The sequence below is a fragment of the Microcaecilia unicolor genome, chromosome 6, assembly GCF_901765095.1.
Source record: "Microcaecilia unicolor chromosome 6, aMicUni1.1, whole genome shotgun sequence".
NCBI lineage: Eukaryota > Metazoa > Chordata > Amphibia > Gymnophiona > Siphonopidae > Microcaecilia > Microcaecilia unicolor.
In genome coordinates this window covers 280,995,317-281,019,881 of record NC_044036.1, presented here as the reverse complement: position 1 = coordinate 281,019,881, position 24,565 = coordinate 280,995,317, and the positions used below count along the sequence as shown (strand labels likewise).

General features: G+C 47.1%; 1 protein-coding gene across 1 annotated transcript in view; it reads left to right on the top strand.

Annotated features, from left to right (window-relative positions):
• The window catches only part of QSOX2 (quiescin sulfhydryl oxidase 2), a 188,063-nt gene that overhangs the window by 83,796 nt on the left and 79,702 nt on the right, over positions 1-24,565 (top strand). The window contains exons 6-7 of the mRNA XM_030207617.1: positions 10,007-10,152; positions 12,744-12,884. Of these exons, the coding sequence (XP_030063477.1) occupies positions 10,007-10,152; positions 12,744-12,884 (287 nt within the window). The remainder of the gene's footprint in view (positions 1-10,006; positions 10,153-12,743; positions 12,885-24,565) is intronic.

Sequence of the window (24,565 nt, the reverse complement as noted above, 5' to 3'; positions counted from 1 at the left end):
GTTTCCATGTGAGCTTGGAAAGAAACCAAATCACTTTTGATGTGGCTGAATGGCTGTCAGCAACACATGGCTTCTGCGAACACAGCTTTTCCATTAGCAGCAGTGGTTCCCAGGCTCTGACTCACCATCTTATAACATATCTTTACATAATAGCAAGATCAAAAAGAATAGCAAGTGCAAAGTTTGGCTCAAGTGCCATCTTTTTGTGGGACTCTACATAGCAGTTGAGCCACAGAAATAGCAGTCATGGATATGCCATCTCTGATGCTGCCCTTTTTGTTAAGACAACAGCTGTAATAGCTAGGGAGTTCTTGGTGCCACAGTAGTACTTTCAGCAGTGCTTGGGCTGTGGCACATACCTTTATTTCCTGTGGCTGTGTTTTTTCATAGTGGTCGCAGAGGGGCCATAACACTTCACTACTCGGTTCATAAGCAATTCTTATATTTCCATCATTATATTTCCAAATATAACCATCATTATATTTCTAAGGTAATCGTGACTGCTTATCCGTGCAATTTTGGCAACTATTGTTCTGTTCCTGACAGCTTGGGGTTTCTTTTCCTAGGGAGCTGTCAGTGGTTTTATCTTACTTGAGCTATTCGGGGTGAAAATAACCTTTCATCTTCAGGGCTTATATTGTTCTTTGGAACTCTGAGTTGGCCAAAGCAGCAGAGGTTTGAGGGCTATCCCAGCTGGAACTTGACCAATCCCATACTTATCAGGAAAGCAAACCTTGGAGTAGGTCACATCCTTATGCGCTCATTTCACAAAAGTGTGGAAATGGTGGCCATTTTACATTCCCCTTCTCTTTGGCAAGCTCTTCCTTACGTGCAGACAAGGGGAGGAGAGGGGGGTTGTGTGTTTTGAAGTTTCACAAATGAGGACACACGTTTTGCGCTCCTTCCCTACCTAAAGAGTCTGGAAAATCATTCCTTAGTTGCTGTGCCTCTTATGGACATTAATAAATATTTTTAAACCAGAGTTCATGGTGCTGGTGGAGGTTGTGTCTGAAGTTCCGTGCATCAAAGGTATTGTAAAGCCTTAACTGTTAAGCTGTTTGTGGCAATTTTTAAAACTTCAATTTTATTGACGTTTCCTTTACAATAAACAAGAGTCCCCAATTAATGTTTTTGGTGAATTTTGATGTATTTTGAATTGTGACTCTCCAGAAGCACCATTACATTATAAGAGTTGAAATGTCCTTTCCAATTCCCAACATAGAACTTTCAGTTCCTACATGGGACTTCTTTGGTGGTGGTATTAAAAAAAAAAAAAAGGCAGGGGGAAGGGGAATTCACAAATCATTTGCAGGATGCAGTGCCATCTTCTAGCAGTGTGTATTCCACTAGTGCAGTATCCTTTCTCTTTTAATGGATTGAGTCCTTAAGGAGTCTGGCCATATGGAGCTCCACCTTAGGTGATGGGAGACCTTTTATTGGTCAACCTTCCCTGATGTACATAAACATAGATATAATGCCTGCTGAGTTCTTTTCTTCTCCTTCTCTCATGCTGTCTTTCATATTAGCTCTCCCAAAAGGTTACACTTCTAGCTTACCTTGAGTTTAATACAGATATTTTTCAGAGACAGTTGACTTCCCTTCTGATTCCTTTTTGCATGTCAGTTCTGTTAGAGTTAAAAAAAAGTTTTAGACCTACTCTGTCATTCCCTCCCTTCCTGGGAATTAGATTCTGTCCCTCGGGTCATAACTCTTCTCAGGTAGTGCAAAATGTTCCTTCCTTTACCTTCTTCTCGTGTTCCTCAGGACTTCTCTCTCATCTTAGGTACTCTCACTCATGGAGAAGTCAATAGTTACTGTATTTTCCTCTAGGGAAGCCTTAGCTCACTGTTGCTACTGGGTTGGCCCAGGGCTTTCATGCATTGATTTCTGCAGGCTGATTTTTGGCCTTTGTTCTGGGAAAGGTTGTTTGATTGCTTTTTTTTTTTTTAAATATTTCATGGTTTTAATTAGCATTTGGCAGAATAGATGATTGATGTCTTTCTGAGTTTGTTTTCTTTCCTTCCTGTTTTTTTTTTTTTTTTTTTTAGTTTCCCTTTCCAGATTCTGTTGCCAATAAGGACTCCTACTAACGGGATGTGAGACCATTCCCTCTCCTTATTAACCTATGTAATAAAACATATCAAACAACTTACTAAAAAAATAACATTTATTGGTATAACAAGGCCGCAGCTTCGCTTTATTGGTGATATGCAGTATGCTACCCGAGCACTGAACAATTCAAAACATAACAAAAGTAGACAGCCTGCCAGACACCTATGGCATAACTTTAACCAAAACTAAGAAAATCCTTTACACCACCATACCTGCCTAGAGCAAGTGAATAGGCCTAGACCTCCATGCCTGAACTTGTGAGCATAGGCCTAACATTGACCACCCAGTGAATGTTAAAGCCTACTTCAAAAGACCTCCTTTTGAAGGTGCTCCTAGCTTGGATACCCCCATTAGGGGGCCACCTAAATGGTGGCTCTCCCCCACCACCATAAAACAAAGCTGCAGGCCACAGAACTTGTTCAACTATTTCCTGAAAATCATTGAGCAGTAGGTCCAGGCCAGTGTTGGATAAAATGTACACCATCCTGTCTGTACAAGCCTCAACAAGCAGCATCCACCCAAGGATGTTGAATCTGATAACCTCCTCTTGTATGCAACCGTTTGGCCACTTTTCGATTCACTTTAATGAGACCATGGGTCCATCTTCTGTCATCAACACAGCAAGATCTGGGAATAACATCAAACCAGAGTAAGGAAGAGAAGGGGAGTGGCCTAGTGGTTAGGGTGGCGGACTTTGGTCCTGGGGAACTGCGGAACTGAATTCGATTCCCACTTCAGGCACAGGCAGCTCCTTGTGACTCTGGGCAAGTCACTTAACCCTCCATTGCCCCATGTAAGCCGCATTGAGCCTGCCATGAGTGGGAAAGCGCGGGGTACAAATGTAATAAAATAAAAAAAACCCACTCCATCAAAACCACCAAGTCATCTCTGATGACACTGAGTTGCTTAGTTGAGAAGCTGCTGATGCCATTCCCTCCAGGGTGAATCAATAGCATATCCAATCACTTGTTCTGATGCTTGAAGCTCGCATGCAAGGGGACCAGGTCCTGCCAGCACATTCCCAATCACCCCACCATGATACACAAACTCCATGAGATTCCAGCCCCAGGTGCAGCCTGCCAGGATATTTTGCCAGTCGTACAGCCCAATGCTTAAATGAATGCCCAATGATCCAGACTGTATGTCCAAGTAGAGCCTGAAAGAAAAGGAACAGGAAACCAGCAATATACAAAACAGACCAACAAAGCATTGCCAGCCTTAATACTTTCTTATGCCTGCAGCCTCAGCGCTTGTAGCAGCACCTATACGAAAGGAGTGAGTAGTGTACTTGGTGATGTAAGGGCCCATATGGTGTACCACCATATGAAGAACTGCAGCAAACTGAACCTTTGTCAGTAGGGATCCATCTGCATTCAAAAAGAATAAGGAAAACCCCTGAGGCCAAATCTGGAGAAATTGCAGCCCATCAAGTTGTTGCAGAGTGGTGATATGATGATAGGCTAACTGGTCAGTTGACCTGATGATGGTAACTTGCAAAGAAAGCCAGACATGCTCTGCTTGAAGCCCCTCACTGACATGAGCTGAGGATCTAGGTACCAATTCACTGACCCTCATGGCAGCGAAAAAGATGAGGCTAAATGCAGTATGAAAAAGCACCACCTCAAATGAGTTTGCAGTCACCGCTGGTAATGCTGACCATACAGACAGTAACAGTTCATGAGCAATGGGACAGCGAGAGTCTGGCAAAGTAGGATCCACATGACCCCAACCTTTGAACATTCATTTCACTAAAACACCTTCTGCCGGATTGCACACACTCCTGGCTTTAGCAAAGAACTCAGACCAGCAGTGTGTTGAACCACTGCTCCCTTACAATAGCCGCTCTCCTTGGCAAATACGATGTAATTTGCCAAAAGTGAATATATATTTGGCTGCATGAATATGTGGGATATCTTTGGCTGGTTAGAAGATAACCAGCTACGTCTAAATGTCAGCATAGATGGTTATCTTCTAACTGGCCAAAAATAAACCGAATATTCAACAGCCCGGCATTGAATATCCAGGTTTAGCGGTGACCGTGGGAGTTAACCCAGCTTGTTCCCGTGGTCTGAATATTGGCCTCAAGATGTCTCATCAATAGATTAATTTTAGGGCAGTGGGCCGCCTGCTTGTTAACAACCCCAACCATGCCTTGTTTGTCACAAAGTTTGCAAGCGACCAGAAGGGAAAACAATTTGAGAAAAGTGATGTTCTTAGTCAGTCCTGTCAATACCCACTTGGATGGCCATTGCTCAGCACACCACAAACCTTGACAAAATACGCCCACCAAAACCCACACCAGCTGCTGCATCAGAAAATAACTCCAAATCTGCATTGGACATTTAAGGCTGCTGGATAGGTTGTGTGCCATTAAAATCTTTCAAAAACAGTGCCCATATGTCCAGATCACCGCAGATACCTGCTGATAAATGAACAAAATGATGTGGCGTAGTAATCCTTGCAGTAGCCACTGTTAAAATCTATGAAGAAAAGTCCAGTCCATAGGAATAATTGTACATGCAAAGTTTAAACTATCAATCAAGGACTGCACCACATGCAGTCTTCTTTGTAGTGTGGACTCGTGAAACCAGTGCCAGAAGGTCCAAGACCACCACCTGGAGCAATCTGGTCACCATCCAGCTTATTTTCGAAAGAGAAAAACGCCCAAATTCCGACCTAAATCGGGAGATGGACGTTTTTCTCTTGTGGGTGCCCAAATCAGTATAATCGAAAGCCGATTTTGGGCGTTTCCAACTGCACTCCGTCACGGGAACGCATAAAGTTGATGGGGGCGTGTCGGAGGCGTGTTGAAGGCGGGACTGAGGTGTGGTTATCGGCTGAGCAGAGATGTGCGTGCTCGGCCGATAATGGAAAAAAGAAAGGCGTTTTCAGAGAGAATTTAGGTCACTTTTGTTGGACCCGTTTTTTTCACAAACAGGTCCCAAAAAAGTGCCCTAAATGACCAGATGACCACCGGAGGGAACCGGGGATGACCTCCCCTGACTCCCCCAGTGGTCACTAATCCCCTCCCACCAAAAAAAAACGAACGTTAAACACTTTTTTTTCCCAACTTGTAAGCCAGCCTCAAATGTCATCCTCAGCTCCATGACAGCAGTATGTAGGTCCCCGAAGTAATTTTAGTTTAGTTGGTGCTGTGCGGGACCCATGCAGAGAGGAAAAATCGGAAGAAAAAAAACAAAACAAGCAAGTGCAGTCAGGGACGTCTAAATTACCAGGATAGTAAAAGGGGGAATTGAACCAGCAACCTTCTGATTACAAGCTCAGTGCTCTAGCCAGTGAACCACATTATTCAGGTGCTTAGATGTCCTTCCCTTTCCATTAAGTCCCTCCAAGTTTCTGTCAGCCAATCACCGCTGTTTAGCTGACACAGATGTCAGCTAAATGAGCTGTGATTGGCTGACAGAAACTTGGATGGACTTAATGGATAGGGAAGGACATCTAAGCACCTGAATAATGTGGTTCACTGGCTAGAGCACTGAGCTTGTAATCAGAAGGTTGCTGGTTTGATTCCCCCTTTTACTATCCTGGTAATTTAGACGTCCCTGACTGCACTTGCTTGCTTGGTTTTTTTTTCTTCCGATTTTTCCTCTCTGCATGGGTCCCGCGCAGCACCAACTAAAGTAAAATTGCTCTGGGGACCTGCATACTACTGTCATGGAGCTAGGTATGATATTTGAGGCTGGCATAGAGGCATCTCAGGGGGACCAGTGCACTACGAATGCTGACCCCTCCCACGACCAAATGCCTTGGATTTGGTCGTTTTTGAGCTGGGACGCTTCGGTTTCGATTATCGCTAAAAAACAAAAACGCCCAGCTCAAAAAACGCCCTAATCCAATGTATTTTCGAAAAAAAAGATGGACGTCCATTTTTTTCGAAAATACAGTTCGGCCCGCCCCTTCACGGACCCGTTCTCGGAGATGGATGTTTTTACAAATGGGCGTTCGATTATGCCCCTCCATATGATCCATATCGATCTCAATACCAAAAAAAGTTAAAATTGCATCTGGGCCCTCGGTTTTTCCTTTGGACAATGAAAGCCACCACTTGGGAGAAAAAAAGACATAAGTTGCCGACAATCATCGGAAGAAGAGGGCCTAACAAAGAGGAAGTCATCTAAATAATGAAGCAAGGTATATAAACCCGACTTTTGCACAACCACCCAGTGAATGAAAGTATTAAAGCATTCAAAATAATGGTGTGAAACGGAGCAACCCATTGGCCTACACTTATCAAAGTAATAAGTATGGCAAAAGGAGAAATCTAAAAAGAGAAGAGAGTTAGGGTGCACGGGCAACAGCCAAAATGCGGATTCTCTATCAACTTTAGCCAACAAGGCACTCAGGCCATATGTGCAGAAGAGCAACTGCCTGATCAAGGGAAGCTTAGCGCACTGCACAGTACTCATGAGAAATGGGAGATGGGACAAATTGTGGATAAGCTGGAACTTACTGGGTTCTTTTTTTTTTTTTTTTTTAGTAATAACTACCAGGAGTGACGAGTACATATAAAATGGAGGGGACCCAATGGGCAATTTCTTCCCCAGGTTTGGTATGGACCACTCTGGTCATCTTAGCCAAAGCGCCCAAGTTACACACAGGCAGAGTCACGACCACACCACTATAAGGAATCCGAAAAACCAACCGAAAGCCCCCTAACAATATGTTTGCTGCCACTCTGTCTGGATAAATCTGTAGCCAGGGTCGCATAATATGAATGCAAATAGGAGTGGGGACCAAAGCAAAGGATTTCTTGGTTGAGATGAAGGGACAATTGTTTTCTTAGGACATTTGTGTTGGGGGTGCGCTGCACTGTACCCAGTACAAACGTGTTGAAAGGCAGCCAGACTTGTTGTATCTCCAGTGGAGTTCTGTTGGCAAGGAGTCTGCAATGGCCACTGGCACGGCCGTCACTGTGTGAAAAGAACAATTCACACCCAAGGACGAGGCTCCAGAAGCCTTTGATGGAACTGCAGAGCCAGGAGACATTTTTGCATGTGGTTTAACCAGAGATTGATATCTTGGGTCCCCCAAGTCATGTGAAGATTTTCCTCCATTTTGTCTCTCAGATCTTCATCATAATTAAGCCAACACCATCCCCCATATCATTGATAAACATCTAGGATGGTGTTGGGCATATCTAAGCAACAGGCTATAATGATCAGGATTCTCATGACTCCAAACACTGGCTAACTGCAAGAAGGAAACACACCTAGTTAACCACACTTTTACAAACAGGCCTACCTTTGGAGGCCGAGTCCAATTTGGACGACTTCTTGCCTTTTGACCTGCATCATCTCTGCATTAGCTTGAAAATATCAATTCTGTTCTGCTTTTTAATCGTTTTTTTTTTTGTGCAGAGACTTGGGAACAGATACTCAGTCAATGCCACTAGAGCAGGCAACCCTGTACCAGCTGATGAAGAGATGGCAGGATCCTTCCTCTCAGTAGAAGAAAGTCAGACGAAGATGAGGTAGAAGAAGAGGATGAAACGGAATTATAAGAAGACTAGTAAAAAAGCCCCGTTTCTGATGCAACTGAAATTGGGCTAGCAGGGTTTTCTTCTGTGTGCATGTGGGAGTGTGTGTGTCCCTGCCCTCTGCCCTCTCTCCCTTCCCCTGTGCTGTCTGTCCTCTCTGTCCCCTCCCCCCTTGGAGTCGAGTCCTTCAGTGTTAAGTTTCCTGCTGTGCTGTGTTTATGTTACAGAGATAGTGAGGGCTTCTGCCCTCTCTCCCCTGCCCCCTCTGAGTCCTTCACTGTTACAGAGAGAGCGATTTGATTTCGTGCTTTGCTGTGTTTTCCTTCACTGCTTGTGTTACAGAGAGCGAGGGCGGGGCAGACACTCATGGGGAAACCGGATATCTCTCCCCCTTCACACTTCCGGCTGGAGGTTTCATTTAGAACGTTGGTGGTGCCTTTTATATATAGAGATGACCTTCTATGCTTCCTACCCTTCCTTTTCTTGCATTTAGCATAATTTTTAACAATTTTTTTTAAACTTCTTTTTATTAGCTAAGACCAAAGTGTCAACCCCTACAGGAGCTTCTACAAGTGCTCCAACCTCATCTGGAGTCAACATCAGGTTTGCAGTCACAAGAACAGCAGATGACACAGTAAGTTCCACAGACGAGGAAGAACCATGACGTGAGGAAGATCTGCGCAGAAACTTGATGATAAATCCCAAAGACTATTGCACAGGAACCTCTGGATTCTCCTTGGCAAACTGGGCCTATGAAGAATTAAAAGAAGCAGGAGCAGCATCTTGGGCCAAATCAGGATGCCCATGCTTGACCTCCCTACTCCCACATGGCCCGTAACCCCTCCTCCCCAGTAGGGAGAAGGGAAGTCCCATTCCTAACCCCAGTGGGGCCTAGGAGGCTCCCACCAGGTTGGAGGTGGGCCAGTAGGCAGAGATCCCCAGCGCCTGTACCATGCATCTGGAAAGGGAATTCCCCAATCAGCCTTGGCTCTTCCCAAGCCTGCTCCTTATAAACAACCCCCATGGGCCCCTCTCTCACCGGTACAAATGCTTCACCACATCATTGGTCAGAAGGGATCGGAACTGCACGAGAGGGAGCTTGCCTGGCAGCTGCTGCTGTCATCGGCAGCTTCTTTCAAAGACCAGGCATGGCAAAGGAAGCAGGGCCACAACGGAAGAATCGATCAGAAGCAGGGATGGTGACAGAAGCCCTGCGCTGGTGTTTAAAAAAAAAACATTTTTCTTCATTTTTTTGCGGGGGGGGGGGGGGGGGGGGGGGAGGGGTGGTTGGCAGTGGCAGCCCTAGCTGCCTCCTTTGAGTCTTGCGGGATTGTAGAGGAAGGGACAGAGACCAGGATTCGCCAAAAGAATCACAGACTAACAGGGACAATTCAACAGAATCAGCCACTGTGACTGATTCCATCGCTTCTTCCACCATTAAACATGCAGCAAACAAGCAAGATGCCTCCGCAGAGCAGGATGCCTTTTAGGGACTCTCCTCCCCCAAACTCCTCTCTGGAGAGATGATGGAATGATCCCATTGGGGATTGATTCCCGCTGCCAACAATTTTAAAAATTACTGTCTAATCAAGGGGAGTTAACAGGGTTACCCTGCTCACTTTACCCCAGGCCTGGGCGAGTAAGGCCTCACCTGAAGCCTGTCATGACCACCCATGGGGGATGGGTGAAGCTCACCCTCCTATTAAATTTCAGGCTCCAGACAAGCTGTTTGCACCTATTAACTCCCAGAGCATTCATTATATGTAATCCATTCTACCTTAGGGGCTGTAGTACTAGCAGCATCCTCAGTGTAGTCTGACTTTGGGGGGTGGATTGTCATAGCGCACAATTTTGGATCCTTACACTCTAGGTTTTTCTCCAGCTGAGGTGTTAATCATGCTCCTGTATTAGTGAAACAGCTTTTTCCCAGGAGACTGTAGGAAAAATGAATTCGGAAATAACATGTTTGTTAAAAGGTTTGCTAAACCACTGAGCTCATGGGTCACAGTGGTTTGCAGATATAATCATAATACAGGAAAAAAGAACTAATAAGTGCTGGTGTTTGTTTTAGGACAGAGCTATGTGTGTATGTCTCATTGATAGAACATCAAGACGTTTTACATTTTAGGACTGTAAAATTGTCTGCTGATGTGCTTAAAAGCATTCAACTGATTTTAAAAGCATACACACCAAGATTTGGGTTGCTGATAACTCCATGGCTGAAAGATCTCCAGGTGGACTAATAGCAATCCAGGCCAATTCCATCCTTGTTTTTATTGCCAAGCACTAAGCAAAGGCAGGATTGTTTTTAAAGATGTAGATGTTTTTGTGCTGTTGTAGGGATGTATGGTCTGTGAGCAGTGCATATCTCTTACTCGCTGTACTCTCATCCACCAGGTGATATTAGACTTGATTCAGTATGAAAACATTGTGGTAAATAGAGCTCTGGATTCAGATAAGGCACTCCTGGAACAGCTTGGTATTGCTTCAGTCCCTTCATGTTACCTGATCCATCCCAATGGTTCGCATGGACCAGTTAACATGTGAGTATTAATATACTGTAAAGGATACCTGTGGAGCACTTAGTGCAGGAAAAGGGATGCTAGCTGCTTAAGGTAGTTTAACTTCATCCATACAAGATAAATTTACAGCAGAGGTTTTATTTCTTTCTCATTTTGAAGTTATTGTGTAAAGGTTTCAATCCCTGGTTAAAACAAATGAAACAATATGTGGGAATGAAAAGGTTTGGAGAATCCCCACCCAGAGGCATTAAAATCCTAGTCCCAATAGATGTTTAAATTTCAACTCCTCCACTCTAGTTAATACTGCAGCAGACCTTGGATTAGTGCACTGGAATGGAACAAGATTTAATATGTACTTCCTTGGCAAGGCACTAATTTCACTTTTTTAAATTAAAAAAATTTTTTTTTTAAGAATTGAGCTTTGGTAGTATTGATCCAGATTACTCAAAGATTGTGTACCTTCTTCCATCTGTACTAGTATTGACCTATTTAATACATGTGTCTGCACCCAGTCCTAGAGAAGCAAACATCGGGCAAATATCATTATATTGCAGGAGCCTCAAGTACATTAAAATATCTTATAGGCTGGTCTCGTCTCATCTCATGGCTCAATGACACATGCTGTGCTGGCCATGTGGAAGACCTGGGCTTCTGCACTCTTTCCAGGTGGGGTTACTGTGGAGGCAGTGTTGTTCATAGCTCTGAGAGAGGCATTTCTGCCATCACTTATTTGTGATGCCTAATGGCTAGACTTAGGGTCCATGGTAGCTAGATTTTTTGAGTGAGTCAGTTTGTTGGTGTGGTCAAACATTTGTGTTGGCCTAATAGAAATAATAGGAAAAACCCTGAGTAGCTGTGAATGAAGTCTTGTGGTGACATATTTCAGTAAAACTGGTTCCAACTGCTTCCCAAAAGGAGCAGTAGGAAATCATCAGACTAAAAGTAAAAACAAAATAGAAATAAAATTGTTGATACAGGCTAGCTATTAACTTACATATTTTATTCAATCGTTGGGTAATTTGGGACAGCCACTAAGAAATTTGCTTCCTTTGGTCAGCTAACTTAGAACAGTAGATGGGGTAAACTTTGTTTTATGTTGGGTTGCTCCCATTCTGAATGCTTGCATGGTTATAAAGAGGTCTTTGGTAAGGTGACTTTTGTCCCAGTGAAGGCCTGTTATAAGGCACTTTGCTTAATAACGCCTTTAGTCCTTGTGTGTTAGATTTATTACTCTGCTTTTCTAGATCTGTCTCAAGGCCAGTTACGGTACAGATATTGTAGTCATTTCCATGCCCAAGAGCTTAAAATCTAAGTTGTATATGAGGCAAAGGAGAAATGACATACCCAAAGTCACATGGAGCATCCATGGCTTCCCGAGTTCTCAGTCCGTTGCTCTATTGAACTATTTCCCAGCTCCATTGGACTATCTGCTGGTTCAGACTAAATCCAAAATTGTGAGCGGATAATTGGCCTGCTTGCTGTTTTAAGAATGCTAGCATGTTCTTAATGAGATCCTTGTGAACAGTTCTGTGACTGTGTGCCAGCAGATGAGGGTTTGTTGGCAGAATATGGACTCTGTCTTTTGGGTTTGCATCAGTGTGGAAAACCAACACCAGAATCTTTTGTATGATTCGGACAGAATGATCAGTAGCATTTAGAAATGGAAACAAATAACTTCTGTAGCCAAAAGCATTGGTTAAGGTGAGAACTGTTCATACACTTGTCTTCAGGGGGATCAGTTTTAATGGTGGCTGTCTCTTCCCATTAGTAACAATTAGAATGAAGTGACAGGGTAGAAAATTATGAACAAAAGGTTTTCCTGTTTTATACCTGTGTGTCTAGATTTATGTAGCGTTCTCTCTTTCTCAATATATAGTGTAAATATTGGGCCCAGTGCTTTCCTGTCTGAAGTCCAGCTCAGTCGGAACCATAGCTGGGATGTGACACAGTATGATACCTGTTTAATTGTAAGCCACTGAGAACCATTGGGATCTGTGGTATAGAAAGCTTTTAATTAATAAATAGCCCTTCATTTAGTACTACTTAGTATTTTAATATTTTATTAGTGTTCTGGTTTTTTTAGTATTCTCCTTTTTTGTAGGGCTGGTCATTGCACCAAGCAGGTGTAATGCAAGCACATTCTATTCAAAGCTTGAAATGCTGGTCACTGAGTTGGACCACTAGATGGTGTTAATGAGTTGAGTGCTGTCTCCACAGTAGTTCCAGCCCAGGTCCTCCTGCACAGTAGTATGTAGCAGTCACTGAGCCACTGGACCAGCTCCAGAAAAGTGTTTTGTGAGAATTGGCTGTACTGGGCTTGGGGCTTCTGTTATTTTCAGCCTGTTGCTGTTGCCTGCTTTATCCTCACTTCTTAGTCTCGTTCTTTGTTATGGTGCATGTTGTCTCTGGCCTTGAGTCAGCATAATTTTAAAGCAAAACACAGTTGGCTGTTTTTGACCTCTTTTTTTAACCCCCTATTGAGATTCAGTGTGCCTATAGTTGTAGCTTGTCCACTGTAGTAGACAAGGTGCAGTTCTTTAACACTGTACATAACTACATCTTTCTTTCTTTTTCATTTTTTTAATGATCCTTTTGTATTGTTTTCTGTCCAGTTTGAAGCCACTCCGATCCTCTTTTTCATCTCATTTAAAATTGCTGCCTGATGTCAAAAAGAAGCTCTTATCTCAGCCTACGTGGCCCGTAAAGCAGAAAAAGGAGACAAATGAAGTGACAATCTGGAAGGACTATGATAAGTAAGTACACAAAAAGGTCACATCAGAAGTAGTTAAAGGGAAAGAGCTCTTCCCAATCCAAAATCAAAATAAAACTAAAGAAAATTTCAGAAGGTATTATACATAAAACATTCACAAAAATCAAAGGACTTATTCAGGAACAAGTCTTTAAATGTGTCCAGACCACCAGATTGTTCTCAATCGTATGCCTTCTGTTTTAACAAAAATTGTGAGTTTGCTCAACAGTCCTCATGCATAAAGTCACAAATATAAGAGATAAAGCGCATACTTATCTTCAACATCACTGTCCAAGAAGTTTTCAAACACCTAGCACCCACTGATGAAAATTCTTGTCACTGACACCAACCAGTAGGTATAAGTTCTTATGTCACATGAAAAGCAAAAATTGTGCTTCAAAACAAAAAAAACCAAACGTCTTCAGTACTATGGTGTTTCAGAATAAATTCTGCCTGCTTTCTCGCTTCCTTTATTTTCAATTCACACCGTCGTGTTCATCAAACTTTCATCTTCTTCCATGCACTCTGGCCCAGCTTCCCTCCATTCGGCCTTTCATGAGTTTGGTGTGAATTGGAAATAAAGCAGAGTTTTCTTTCTTTAATTAATATATGACTTAATTTCTATTTTGTGGTAAATTATTTTAGTTCCTGGACCTGTCTCCCTTTTATTTATTTATTCCCATTTTGTTGAATGAGCATGAAGTGGCATTTAGTGACTGTCAGTACTTGGTGCTACAGTGTGTTGGTTGTCTTTCCTTCTCCCCCTCCCCTCTTCCCACCACCAGTGAGATGTGGTCATCTAGAGGAGAAGTACTGCCAATTATTGCCGCTATACAGGTGGGGCCCAGTAATAGTCTGCTTCAGAAGATCTTTTGCCAAGGTCTGAATATAGTACTAGTTTTAGGTACAAGTCTTGCCTTGTTTTCTTGCCCATTTATTTTCCTCCCCTCCTGAAGGTGCGGGAAGCTGAGCCCTTGGGGAAGATAGACTATTCACAACTGTGCACACAAACCTGGACTTTGAGGCTCTAAGCTTTAAGTGCAGGCAGAAACCTCATAACTTTAAAATGTGTATTCAGTCAATTGGCAAGCTAAATTGGCCTTACAGTTTTGTCTGATGGTGTTGGCACTGACTAGATTCCTTGGAGCGCAGAAAAAAAATAGTTTTTTGGGTTTTTTTTTTAGCATGTGTGTATTTTCATGTAGTTGCTGCCTAGTGAATCCCTTTCATCCAGTCTTCATGGGTGTGGTTCTGTTCTTACAGTTTAATTTTTCTTTCTTTTTTTTTTAACTATGTTTTTGATGATTAGATTTGTTTTTCTGCCTCTATTCCCCCGTGTTATCCCTCCTTCTAAACATATTTGCTTTCTTTTGTTTGAAAATAAATTCAACTTGGCCAATGGACTGTTTGCCTTAGGGCCAAAAAATGTCTGTTTTATAAAATACACATTGCCATCCATTACAGATACCTTGGGCCAGACTATGATCTCCCAAAGTGCGCTTGCTTCACATTAATATCACAGAGAGCATGATGGTACAAGATGTAGAGCCTGTAATCTTTCAGCGTCCAACTGAAGATGAGAGAGTAGTAGTTTAAGTGGGCCATCCCACCCTAGCAGTGCATCCTCCTTAAAGAAACTGAGTAGCCGAAAGCAATATAGAGAGGTGACCTCCAAGAAAGGAAGGTAGAATTCTTGGTCTGCAGATTTGTGGAGTAGAATACAGCCACAGTAGTACATAGGCTGGTGGTGCAAGAAATACTCTCTTCCTCAGCGACCCTCCAGACCGGTCAAGACGCGTGGGTTATGTCCTCCTACCAGCAGAGGGAGACTGAGAAAACACTAAGCTTTTGAAGCCTGTATATATAACCTGTGCAGAACCTCCACTAGCCAGTATTTTCTCAGTCTCAGCAGAGGTAGCAGTTGACAGCCTGTGCAGTCTCCAATAATCTGGTGAGGTAGTTTGTCATTGGGTCGTAGGATTTTTTCCTTCCAAACTTTATTCTGTTGCAGTACCCTGTACGTGTGTGTAAAAAAAAAAAAAAAAAAAAAAAAAAAAAAAGTGCTTTGGGGCCCTGGGTCTGGTGGGGCCCAGTTTTTTCCCCCTGGGGTGTTACACCTATGTTTGGGTCCCTCCCCCTGTGCTGCTCTCTATTTCTGTTTGCTTGGCAGCTTTGTGCCTCGGCTGCTTTCTCAGTATTGTAGCCTTGAGTGCCTTACAATTTCCAGATGCCAGAGTTAGAGTACTGTGCCTTTAAGGTCAGTTATTGTATTTCATTTTGCTTGCCAGCTTTGTGCCTCGGCTGCTTTCTCAGTATTGTAGCCTTGAGTGCCTTACAATTTCCAGATGCCAGAATTAGAGTACTGTGCCTTTAAGGTCAGTTATTCTATTTCGTTTTGCTTGGCAGCTTTGTGCCTCGGCTGCTTTCTCAGTATTGTAGCCTTGAGTGCCTTACAATTTCCAGATGCCAGAATTAGAGTACTGTGCCTTTAAGGTCAGTTATTCTATTTCGTTTTGCTTGGCAGCTTTGTGCCTCGGCTGCTTTCTCAGTATTGTAGCCTTGAGTGCCTTACAATTTCCAGCTGCCAGAGTTGGAGTACTGTGCCTTTAAGGGCATTTATTTCTTTATTTTCAGCGGGGTTTAGATTCCTTGCTGGAACGAGGGAGCAGCGCTTTCTTCAGTGCTTTTGCAGTGTGAGTGAGATTTTGGTTTGGCGCGTTTGCTGAACAGCTTTTCCCGTCCCTCATGGTTTATGGCGGCCCAGCTCCTCCGATGTCGCGCGTGCTTGTGGCGAGGGGTAGAGGCACCGGGCGCTCAGTGTAGCTTTGCGGTGCACCTATAAAAGTGGCTGTGGCTCCCCCCGACTTGACCGCGGAGGGATCGATGGTGTCGGGAGTCTCCGGTTCAGCGAGAGCGTAGGCAGGGCCGCTGTCAGCGGGAACAGTTTCGGCGGGAACAGCCGCCATCTTGAGTCCGACACGGCCCGTGGAGCCAGCTGTTTTTGGGCCTGCGGCCTCCGTTTTTGGCACAAAAGGGCCTAATGACGGTCCAGGAATGGTGGGCTTTCCTCCAGATTTTGTCTGGACGCGGTATCAGGCCTGGAGATCGGGACCCCCTCCCCCCCCCCCAATTGGAAGAGGGGGCTGTTTTCTGCTTGGCTGAGAGACCACGGTTAGAGTGGTCAGAGGACAGGCAATGTTTTTCTCCTGTAGCTGCAGAAGCTGCGCTTAGTGATCTGGGGGAGTCAGATGGAATTGACGGCTCTCAGGAGCAGGATTGTTGGATTCCTGGAGAGGATCCTTCAGTAGTGCGGATTTTCCATAAAGATGAGCTGTCAGAACTCATAGATCAGGTGTCGTCCACCCTTCAGTTTGGTCCTGAGGAGGCTTTGGGGGAAACTGTCCAGGATCCGTTGGTGAAGGGCATTCAGCGTCAGGCGTGATCCTTCCCTATGAACAAGGATCTCCGGGAGATGATTTGTCAGGAATGGGATTTGCCGTGTAAGGTGGCAAAGGCAATGGTGAGGCTTTATCCCCTCCCTCAGGACGATAGGGATTCCTTTAAGGCTCCCATGGTAGATGCAGTAGTGACGGCAGTAATTATAGCTACGGCTATCCTGGTTGATGGAGGAACGGCCCTCCGTGATCCTCAGGATAGAAGGTTGGGATCTTTTCTCAAGCGTAGTTTTGTTTTGTCGGCTCTAGCCCTGCAGGCCTTGGTTTGTGGGGGTCTGGTAGCTCGGGCATGTTTTCGTTGGGCCGAGAAGCTCCTGGATGATTCGGTAGATGTTGCTTCATCCTTTTTGTCTGAGGCTTTTATGATTTGTTGCGTACTTCAGACAAAAAATATGGCTATGGTTGTGGGTCTCTGCCACTTAAGGGAGCTATGCTCTTTGGAGAAGATTTGGACAAGTTAGTGTGAGGTCTTAGTGATACCAAGGTTCTATGGCTTCCAGATTTTCGGTTCAAGGCAGGGGCCAGAACTAGTTCCTCTCGGGGACGGTTTAGGGAGGCTCAGCGGTATAGGCCGGGCAGATCGAGTGGGACCTACCCCTAGCTGTCTGTTCGTCTGTCCAATTTAGATTGTAAGCTCTGTTGAGCAGGGACTGTCTTTTCATGTTAATTTGTACAGCGCTGCGTAAGTCTAGTAGCGCTATAGAAATGTTTAATAGTAGTAGTAGTAGGACCTCTAGGGGTCGGTTTTTCCAGCGCACACAGTTCTTTCGTGAGAGTCGTCGCGGAGGGCGTGGCTTTTCCGCGGGCGGTTAGTATTCAGGCCGCAATTCCCAATGAAGGTGTGGCGGCTTAGGCTCTGTTGCATGTTGGGGCTCGGCTGAGTCTGTTTTACCAGAGCTGGGCCCAAATCAGGTCAGATCAGTGCGTTCTCAAGGTGTTTCGAGGCGGATATGCGCTGTAATTCGAAAGCTGTTCTCCCGAAGTGTTTCTGGAATCCCTCTGTCGGTCTTGGAGCAAGAGGGCAGCAGTGAGGGACACTCTGCGGTGGCTGCTCGCGTTGGGAGCCGTGGTTCCTGTTCCTTCAGATCAGCACCGCTCAGGGTGCTATTTGATCTATTTTGTGGCCCACAAGAAAGAGGACACTTTTCGTCCCATTTTAGATCTCAAAAGGGTCAATGCGGCACTCAAGGTGCCCTCTTTCCGAATGGAGACGTTGCGGTCGGTCACTGGTGCGGTCTGGAAAGGAGAGTTTCTCACTTCCCTGGATTTGACGGAAGCTTATCTTCACTTTCCTTCGTGCGGCCTTTTGGTTCCAAGTTACAGGGTCCGATTCGTCGGTTCCTTGCAGAGAAGGCGCCGACGGCCCATACTTATCGTCAGGTCCTGGGCCTGATGGCGGCGACCATAGAGGTAGTTCCGTGGGCCAGGGCGCACATGCGTCAGGTACAGTCAGCTCGGCTCAGTCGTTGGTCCCCTCTGTCGCAGGACTTGGAGAGGTGTTGTCCGCTGTCGGTGGCCCCTCGTCTCAGTCTTCGATGGTGGCTCAACCCGCGCAATTTGGGAGTCCCCACAGGGGCTGGTAATGGTCACGGATGCCAGTCTGCAAGGTTGGGGGGCCACATTGTCTCAGTCAGGTAGCTCAAGGCCGGTGGTCTCGGGCAGAAGCAGAGTGGTCCATCAAACCGGCTGGAACTCGGGCCATTCGGGTGGCGCTCCAGGCCTTGCCGTCGGTGGTTCGCCACAAGGCAGTCCGAGTGCTCTGCGACAACGCCATGGCAGTAGCGTATGTCAACCGTCAAGGGGGGACGAAGAGCCTTGGCGGCGCAGTTGAACTCATCCTCAGGCTCTCTTGGCAGCGCATGTGGCCGGGGTAGGTCACATAGATGCAGATTATCTCAGCAGGCACACTCTAGATCCCAGAGAGTGGTCTTTTCTTCGGTCAGTGTTCCAGCGAGTTGTGTCGGTCTGGGGACTTTCGGTGATAGATCTTAGGGCAACGGCTCGCTATGCGCAAGTTCAGAGATTTTTTTTTTTTCAGTCGCTGAAGAGACCCTCGAGCGGAGGGAATCGACGCTCTTCTGTTGCCTTGGCCTCGGGAGTGGCTGTATGTGTTTCCTCCGTGGCTGTTAGTCGGTCAAGTAATATAGCGCATCGAACATCACTCCGGTCGGGTGATTCTGGTGGCTCCGGATTGGCAGCGTCGACCATGGTACGGAGACCTGGTGCGGTTGGCAGGGGCGGCGGCCCTGCCTTTGTTGGGATCAGTTCTGTGTCAAGGCCCGATAATCAGGGTTTTCGCTTACGGCTTGGCTCTTGAGCGGCACAAGTTGAAGAAGAAGGGGCTTTCGTCCAGTGGCTTTGCTACGATGTTGAGTTGCCGTAGACGATCCACTTCCTTGGCGTAGGTCCGGGTTTGGAGAATCTTTGAGCACTTGTGTGAAGACCATCGAGTTCGGCCGTTTCGCTCTTCGGTGGTGGAAGTTTTGGAATTTTTGCATGATGGTGTTGATAGGGGTCTGGCCTTGTCTACACTGAAGGTTCAGGTGGCAGCTTTGTCATGTTTTCGTGGGAAGCTTCAGTGAAAGTCCTTCGCTTCTGTGCCTCAGGTAGTGCGTTTTTTGAAGGGTGTTAAGTTGCTGCGTCCGCCTCAGTGACGGATGGTGCCTCCGTGGGATTTGAAGCTAGTTTTGAATGCTTTGATCAGGCCTCCGTTTGGGCCTCTGGTATCGGCATCTTGTAAGGATTTATCTTTAAAGATGGTCTTGTTGGTGGCGATTACTTCAGCACGGAGGGTTTCAGAGCTTCAGGCTTTGTCTTGTAGGGAACCATTTTTGTCCTTTCTGAGGGAAGGTTTCGTTGCGGACGGTGCTTTCCTTTTTTGCCCAAGGTGGTTTCCGAGTTCCATGTTAATCAGGTCATCTCTCTGCCAGTGTTCAGTGATATGGCTGGAGATTCGGAGCAACGTGGTATTGCCAAGCTGGATGTCAGGAGAGTTTTGAGTTGTTATCTCTCTGGAACTCAGGACTTCAGAGCCTCTGACCGTTTGTTCGTTCTTCATGGTGGCCCAAAGAAGGGTGCAGCGGCTCCTAAGGTGACCATAGCACGGTGGTTGAAGGAGGCGGTTGCATCTGCTTACTTGGTGAAGGGTCCTGTGGTGCCTAGTGCTGGTCTGCTCATTCCACTAGGGGAATGGCAGCCTCGTGGGCGGAGAATAGTATGATTTCTCCATTAGATATTTGTTGGGCTGCGGTTTGGTTTTCGTTGCATTCCTTTGTGAAGCATTATAGGATTCCTGTGCATGCGAAGGACGAGGTGCGCTTTGGGGCAGCAGTTTTGACCTCTGGCCTTAGTAGGTCCCTCCCGTAAGTTAGTTACTGCTCTGGTACGTCCCACGCGTCTTGACCGGTCTGGAGGGTCGCTGAGGAAGGTGAAATTAGATCTTACCTGCTAATTTTCTTTCCTCTAGACCCTCCAGACCGGTCAAGAGCCCGCCCTGTCTGTATTGGAGGCCAGGAGGTGTGTTTGTTGGATAATTCTTGGCTGCTGTAGATTGTTGTTTCTCTAATTGCAGACTCTGTTTATTTCTGTTTTGTGATAGGAGTCTGGGACAGGTGAGGCTCTTCTTTGATAGTCCACCTGTAGAAGCCCAACTGTTTTATCAAAGGCAAAGGAACATGTTTCCGTAAGAGCAAGCGGAAGATGTTTCTTGTTTTTGCAGTTTACTGTGACCACGTACAGGGTTGCTAGTTGTTGTTAGTGTTTTTTGTTTCTCTGCTTTGTCAGGGTTATACTGGCTAGTGGAGGTTCTGCACAGGTTATATATACAGGCTTCAAAAGCTTAGTGTTTTCTCAGTCTCCCTCTGCTGGTAGGAGGACATAACCCACGCGTCTTGACCGGTCTGGAGGGTCTAGAGGAAAGAAAATTAGCAGGTAAGATCTAATTTCACCTTAGCATGTTATGGCTTGGACAAGCTCTTTAGCGCAAACTACATGGTCTGCACCTTCTGCTGACTTTGCATTTGAAAGGACAGATGATGCAATAGGCATACTTGGCACATAAATAACTTCAGACCAAGCAGTGTCTGGCTTGGTTCAGAGGCTTTAGACTTGCTCTTTCTCTTCAGCCCTTCAAGGAACTAGTCTACCAATGCTGCTTCTCCATTTCTACAATATCTACTATGCAGCTTTTATGCTTTAAGGTTGGTTTTCCTTAGTGTCCCACAGACCATTTCAGAACTTGTAGATTGTTGAGTTTATCAGCCAGCTTCCCTGGCTTGATTTCAAGTTTCAACATTTCTAGGGTTTGTCTTTGTAGGTATACTACTGAAGAAAACTGCTATCAGAGATCTTACACTGAAAATGGTTTTCTTGGTTATAGTTCCCTCATACTTCCATATTTGTTTCCATCCTCAATTTCTTTGCAGAGGTGGTTGTAGTTTGGGGGTTGTTTCTTTTGTGTTTCTAGTCCGCCTCCCCCCCCCCACAAATAAACCCCCCTCCAAAGCGAATTACAAAAAAAATTAAACCAGTTGCTCACCGGGACAAGGTCCAACAATCATTTAAAATTACTTGAAAATAAAGGATAAAAACAACAGATTATAATTCTTGATTGAGATTTTTGAACCAGATAAAAGTATTGTTCTCCGAGGACAAGCAGGCTGCTTGTTCTCACTGATGGGTGACGTCCACGGCAGCCCCTCCAATCGGAATCTTCACTAGCAAAGTCCTTTGCTAGCCCTCGCGCGCCTGTGCGCACCGCGCATGCGCGGCCGTCTTCCCGCCCGAAACCGGCTTGAGCCGGCCAGTCTTCTTTCGTCCGCACTCGGTACGGTCGTGTTTTCGCCGTGTCGAGCCCCGGAAAGTCGACCTCGCGCGTCCTTTTTCGACGTGTTTTTTCTTCGGAAAATCCTTTAAAACTGTTCGGGAAGTGTTCCGGAAGACCCCTCGGGTTTCGTTTTGCCCCTTCCCGTATTTTCAGATTTTGCCCCGGTAAGTTTTCTTTCGTCGTCGGGGTAGGCCTCTTTTCGGCCTCGGTCGAGATTTTTCTCCCTCAAAGTTTTGGTGCTCATTTTCGCCATTTCGGATTTTGATTTCGCCGGCGTGATTTTTCCGCCCATGACATCGAAGCCTTCCAGCGGCTTCAAGAAGTGCACCCAGTGCGCCCGGGTAATCTCGCTCACTGACAGGCACGCGTCGTGTCTTCATTGTCTGGGGGCCGAGCACCGCCCTCAGGCCTGTAGTCTGTGTTCCCTTTTGCAAAGGCGGACTCAGGTAGCGAGATTGGCCCAGTGGAACGTTTTGTTCTCGGGCTGTTCGTCGGCATCGGCACCGGGGGGTATCGAGTGCATCGACGTCTTCAGCGTCCAGAGCTTCATCCTCGGCCGCCAGTGCATCAAGTGCATCGAGGCATCGGCCCTCTGCATCGGCGCCGAGACATCGGATAGCTGCATCGACGTCGGTGGTACCGGGACCTCATCTGCTGATGTCGTCGGACGGTGGTGCATCGTCGGGAGTGCAGGTGAGGGCTGTCCATTCCCCTGCTGGTGGCGGTGAGCCTTCGGGTGGGTCTCCCCCTACCCTGAGGGCTCCTGCGGTACAGCCCCCCCGAGACCGACCTCCTTCGGCCTCGGCCCCGAGGAAGCGACGGCTGGATTCTACGTCCTCCTCGTCGGTACCGGGAAGCTCCGGTGACATGCTTCGTTCCAAGAAGTCGAAGAAGCATCGTCACCGGTCCCCTTCCCTTGTCGGTACCGAGAGCTCTGGGTCGCCGAGGGAGTCGGCACCCAGCAGGCATCGGCACCGTGAGGACCGCTCACCCTCTGTTCAGGAGGTGTCGATGCGCTCCACTCTGGACAGCCCGGAACAGCCTCCACGCCCGGAACAGGTTCTGACGTCGACGCCTGCATCGACTTCCATGCCTTTCTCTGCAGCCGCTGTGAACGAGAGCCTCCGGGCCGTTCTCCCAGAGATCCTGGGAGAGCTGTTGCGCCCTACCCCTCCGGTACCGGCGGTGCTTGCGCCACCGGTACCGTCGAGCGTGGCGCCGGCTGGCCCATCGCCCGAGGTGAGGTCTCCGGCGTCTGTGCCGCGTGCGGTGCCGGCTGCCGTCGCCTCCCAGGAAGGCTCCCCGACTACGTCGGCGGAGGGAGCTTCGCCGATGCGGGCGAGGGAGTCTACCTCTCGACGCCCCCATCGTGGACGTGGCTCCACGGAGTCGAGTCGGGCACGGTTGCAGACACAGGTCCGTGAACTTGTGTCTGACACCGAGGGTGAGGCCTCGTGGGAAGAGGAAGAAGACCCCAGATATTTCTCTGACGAGGAGTCTGAGGGTCTTCCTTCCGATCCCACTCCCTCTCCTGAAAGACAGCTTTCTCCTCCTGAGAGTCTGTCTTTCGCTTCCTTTGTCCGGGAGATGTCTACGGCCATCCCCTTCCCGGTGGTTGTGGAGGACGAGCCCAGGGCTGAAATGTTTGAGCTCCTGGACTATCCTTCTCCACCTAAGGAAGCGTCCACTGTTCCCTTGCACCATGTCCTAAAAAAGACATTGCTTGCGAACTGGACAAAACCTTTAACTAATCCCCACATCCCCAAGAAGATCGAGTCCCAGTACCGGATCCATGGGGACCCAGGTCTGATGCGCACCCAGTTGCCTCATGATTCTGGAGTTGTGGATCTGGCCCTAAAGAAGGCTAAGAGTTCTAGGGAGCATGCTTCGGCGCCCCCGGGCAAGGACTCTAGAACCTTAGACTCCTTTGGGAGGAAGGCCTACCATTCTTCTATGCTTGTGGCCAAAATTCAGTCTTACCAGCTCTACACGAGCATACACATGCACATACACATGCGGAACAATGTGCGGCAGTTGGCGGGCTTGGTTGATGCGCTCCCCCCTGAGCAAGCCAAGCCTTTTCAGGAGGTGGTCAGGCAGCTGAAGGCGTGCAGAAAATTCCTGGCCAGAGGGGTGTATGACACCTTTGATGTTGCGTCCAGGGCCGCTGCTCAAGGTGTGGTGATGCGCGGGTGCGAGCGTCCCAGCAGATCACATTTCGGCAGATGTTGAGATTGCTGGGCCACATGGCCTCCACAGTTCATGTGACTCCCATGGCCCGCCTTCACATGAGATCTGCTCAATGGACCCTAGCTTCCCAGTGGTTTCAAGCTGCTGGGGATCTAGAAGACGTGATCCACCTGTCCACGAGTTTTCTCGAATCCCTGTATTGGTGGACGATTTGGTCCAATCTGACTCTGGGACGTCCTTTCCAAATTCCTCAGCCACAAAAAGTGCTGACTACGGATGCGTCTCTCCTGGGGTGGGGAGCTCATGTCGATGGGCTTCACACCCAAGGAAGCTGGTCCCTCCAGGAACGCGATCTACAGATCAATCTTCTGGAGTTGCGAGCGATCTGGAACGCTCTGAAGGCTTTCAGAGATCGGCTGTCCCACCAAATTATCCAAATTCAGACAGACAACCAGGTTGCCATGTACTACGTCAACAAGCAGGGGGGCACCGGATCTCGCCCCCTGTGTCAGGAAGCCGTCAGCATGTGGCTCTGGGCTCGCCGTCACGGCATGGTGCTCCAAGCCACATATCTGGCAGGCGTAAACAACAGTCTGGCCGACAGATTGAGCAGGATTATGCAACCTCACGAGTGGTCGCTCAACTCCCGAGTGGTGCGCCAGATCTTCCAAGCGTGGGGCACCCCCTTGGTGGATCTCTTCGCATCTCGAGCCAACCACAAAGTCCCTCAGTTCTGTTCCAGACTTCAGGCCCACGGCAGACTGGCATCGGATGCCTTCCTCCTGAATCGGGGGGAGGGTCTGCTGTATGCCTATCCTCCCATTCCTCTGGTGGGGAAGACTTTGTTGAAACTCAAGCAAGACCGAGGCACCATGATTCTGATTGCTCCTTTTTGGCTGCGTCAGATCTGGTTCCCTCTTCTTCTGGAGTTATCCTCCGAAGAACCGTGGAGATTGGAGTGTTTTCCGACCCTCATCACGCAGGACGAAGGGGCTCTTCTGCATCCCAGCCTCCGGTCCCTGGCTCTCACGGCCTGGATGTTGAGAGCGTAGACTTTGCCTCTTTGGGTCTGTCAGAGGGTGTCTCCCGCATCTTGCTTGCTTCCAGGAAAGATCCACTAAGAGGAGTTACTTCTTTCTATGGAGGAGGTTTGCCGTCTGGTGTGACAGCAAGGCCCTAGATCCTCGCTCTTGTCCTACACAGACCCTGCTTGAA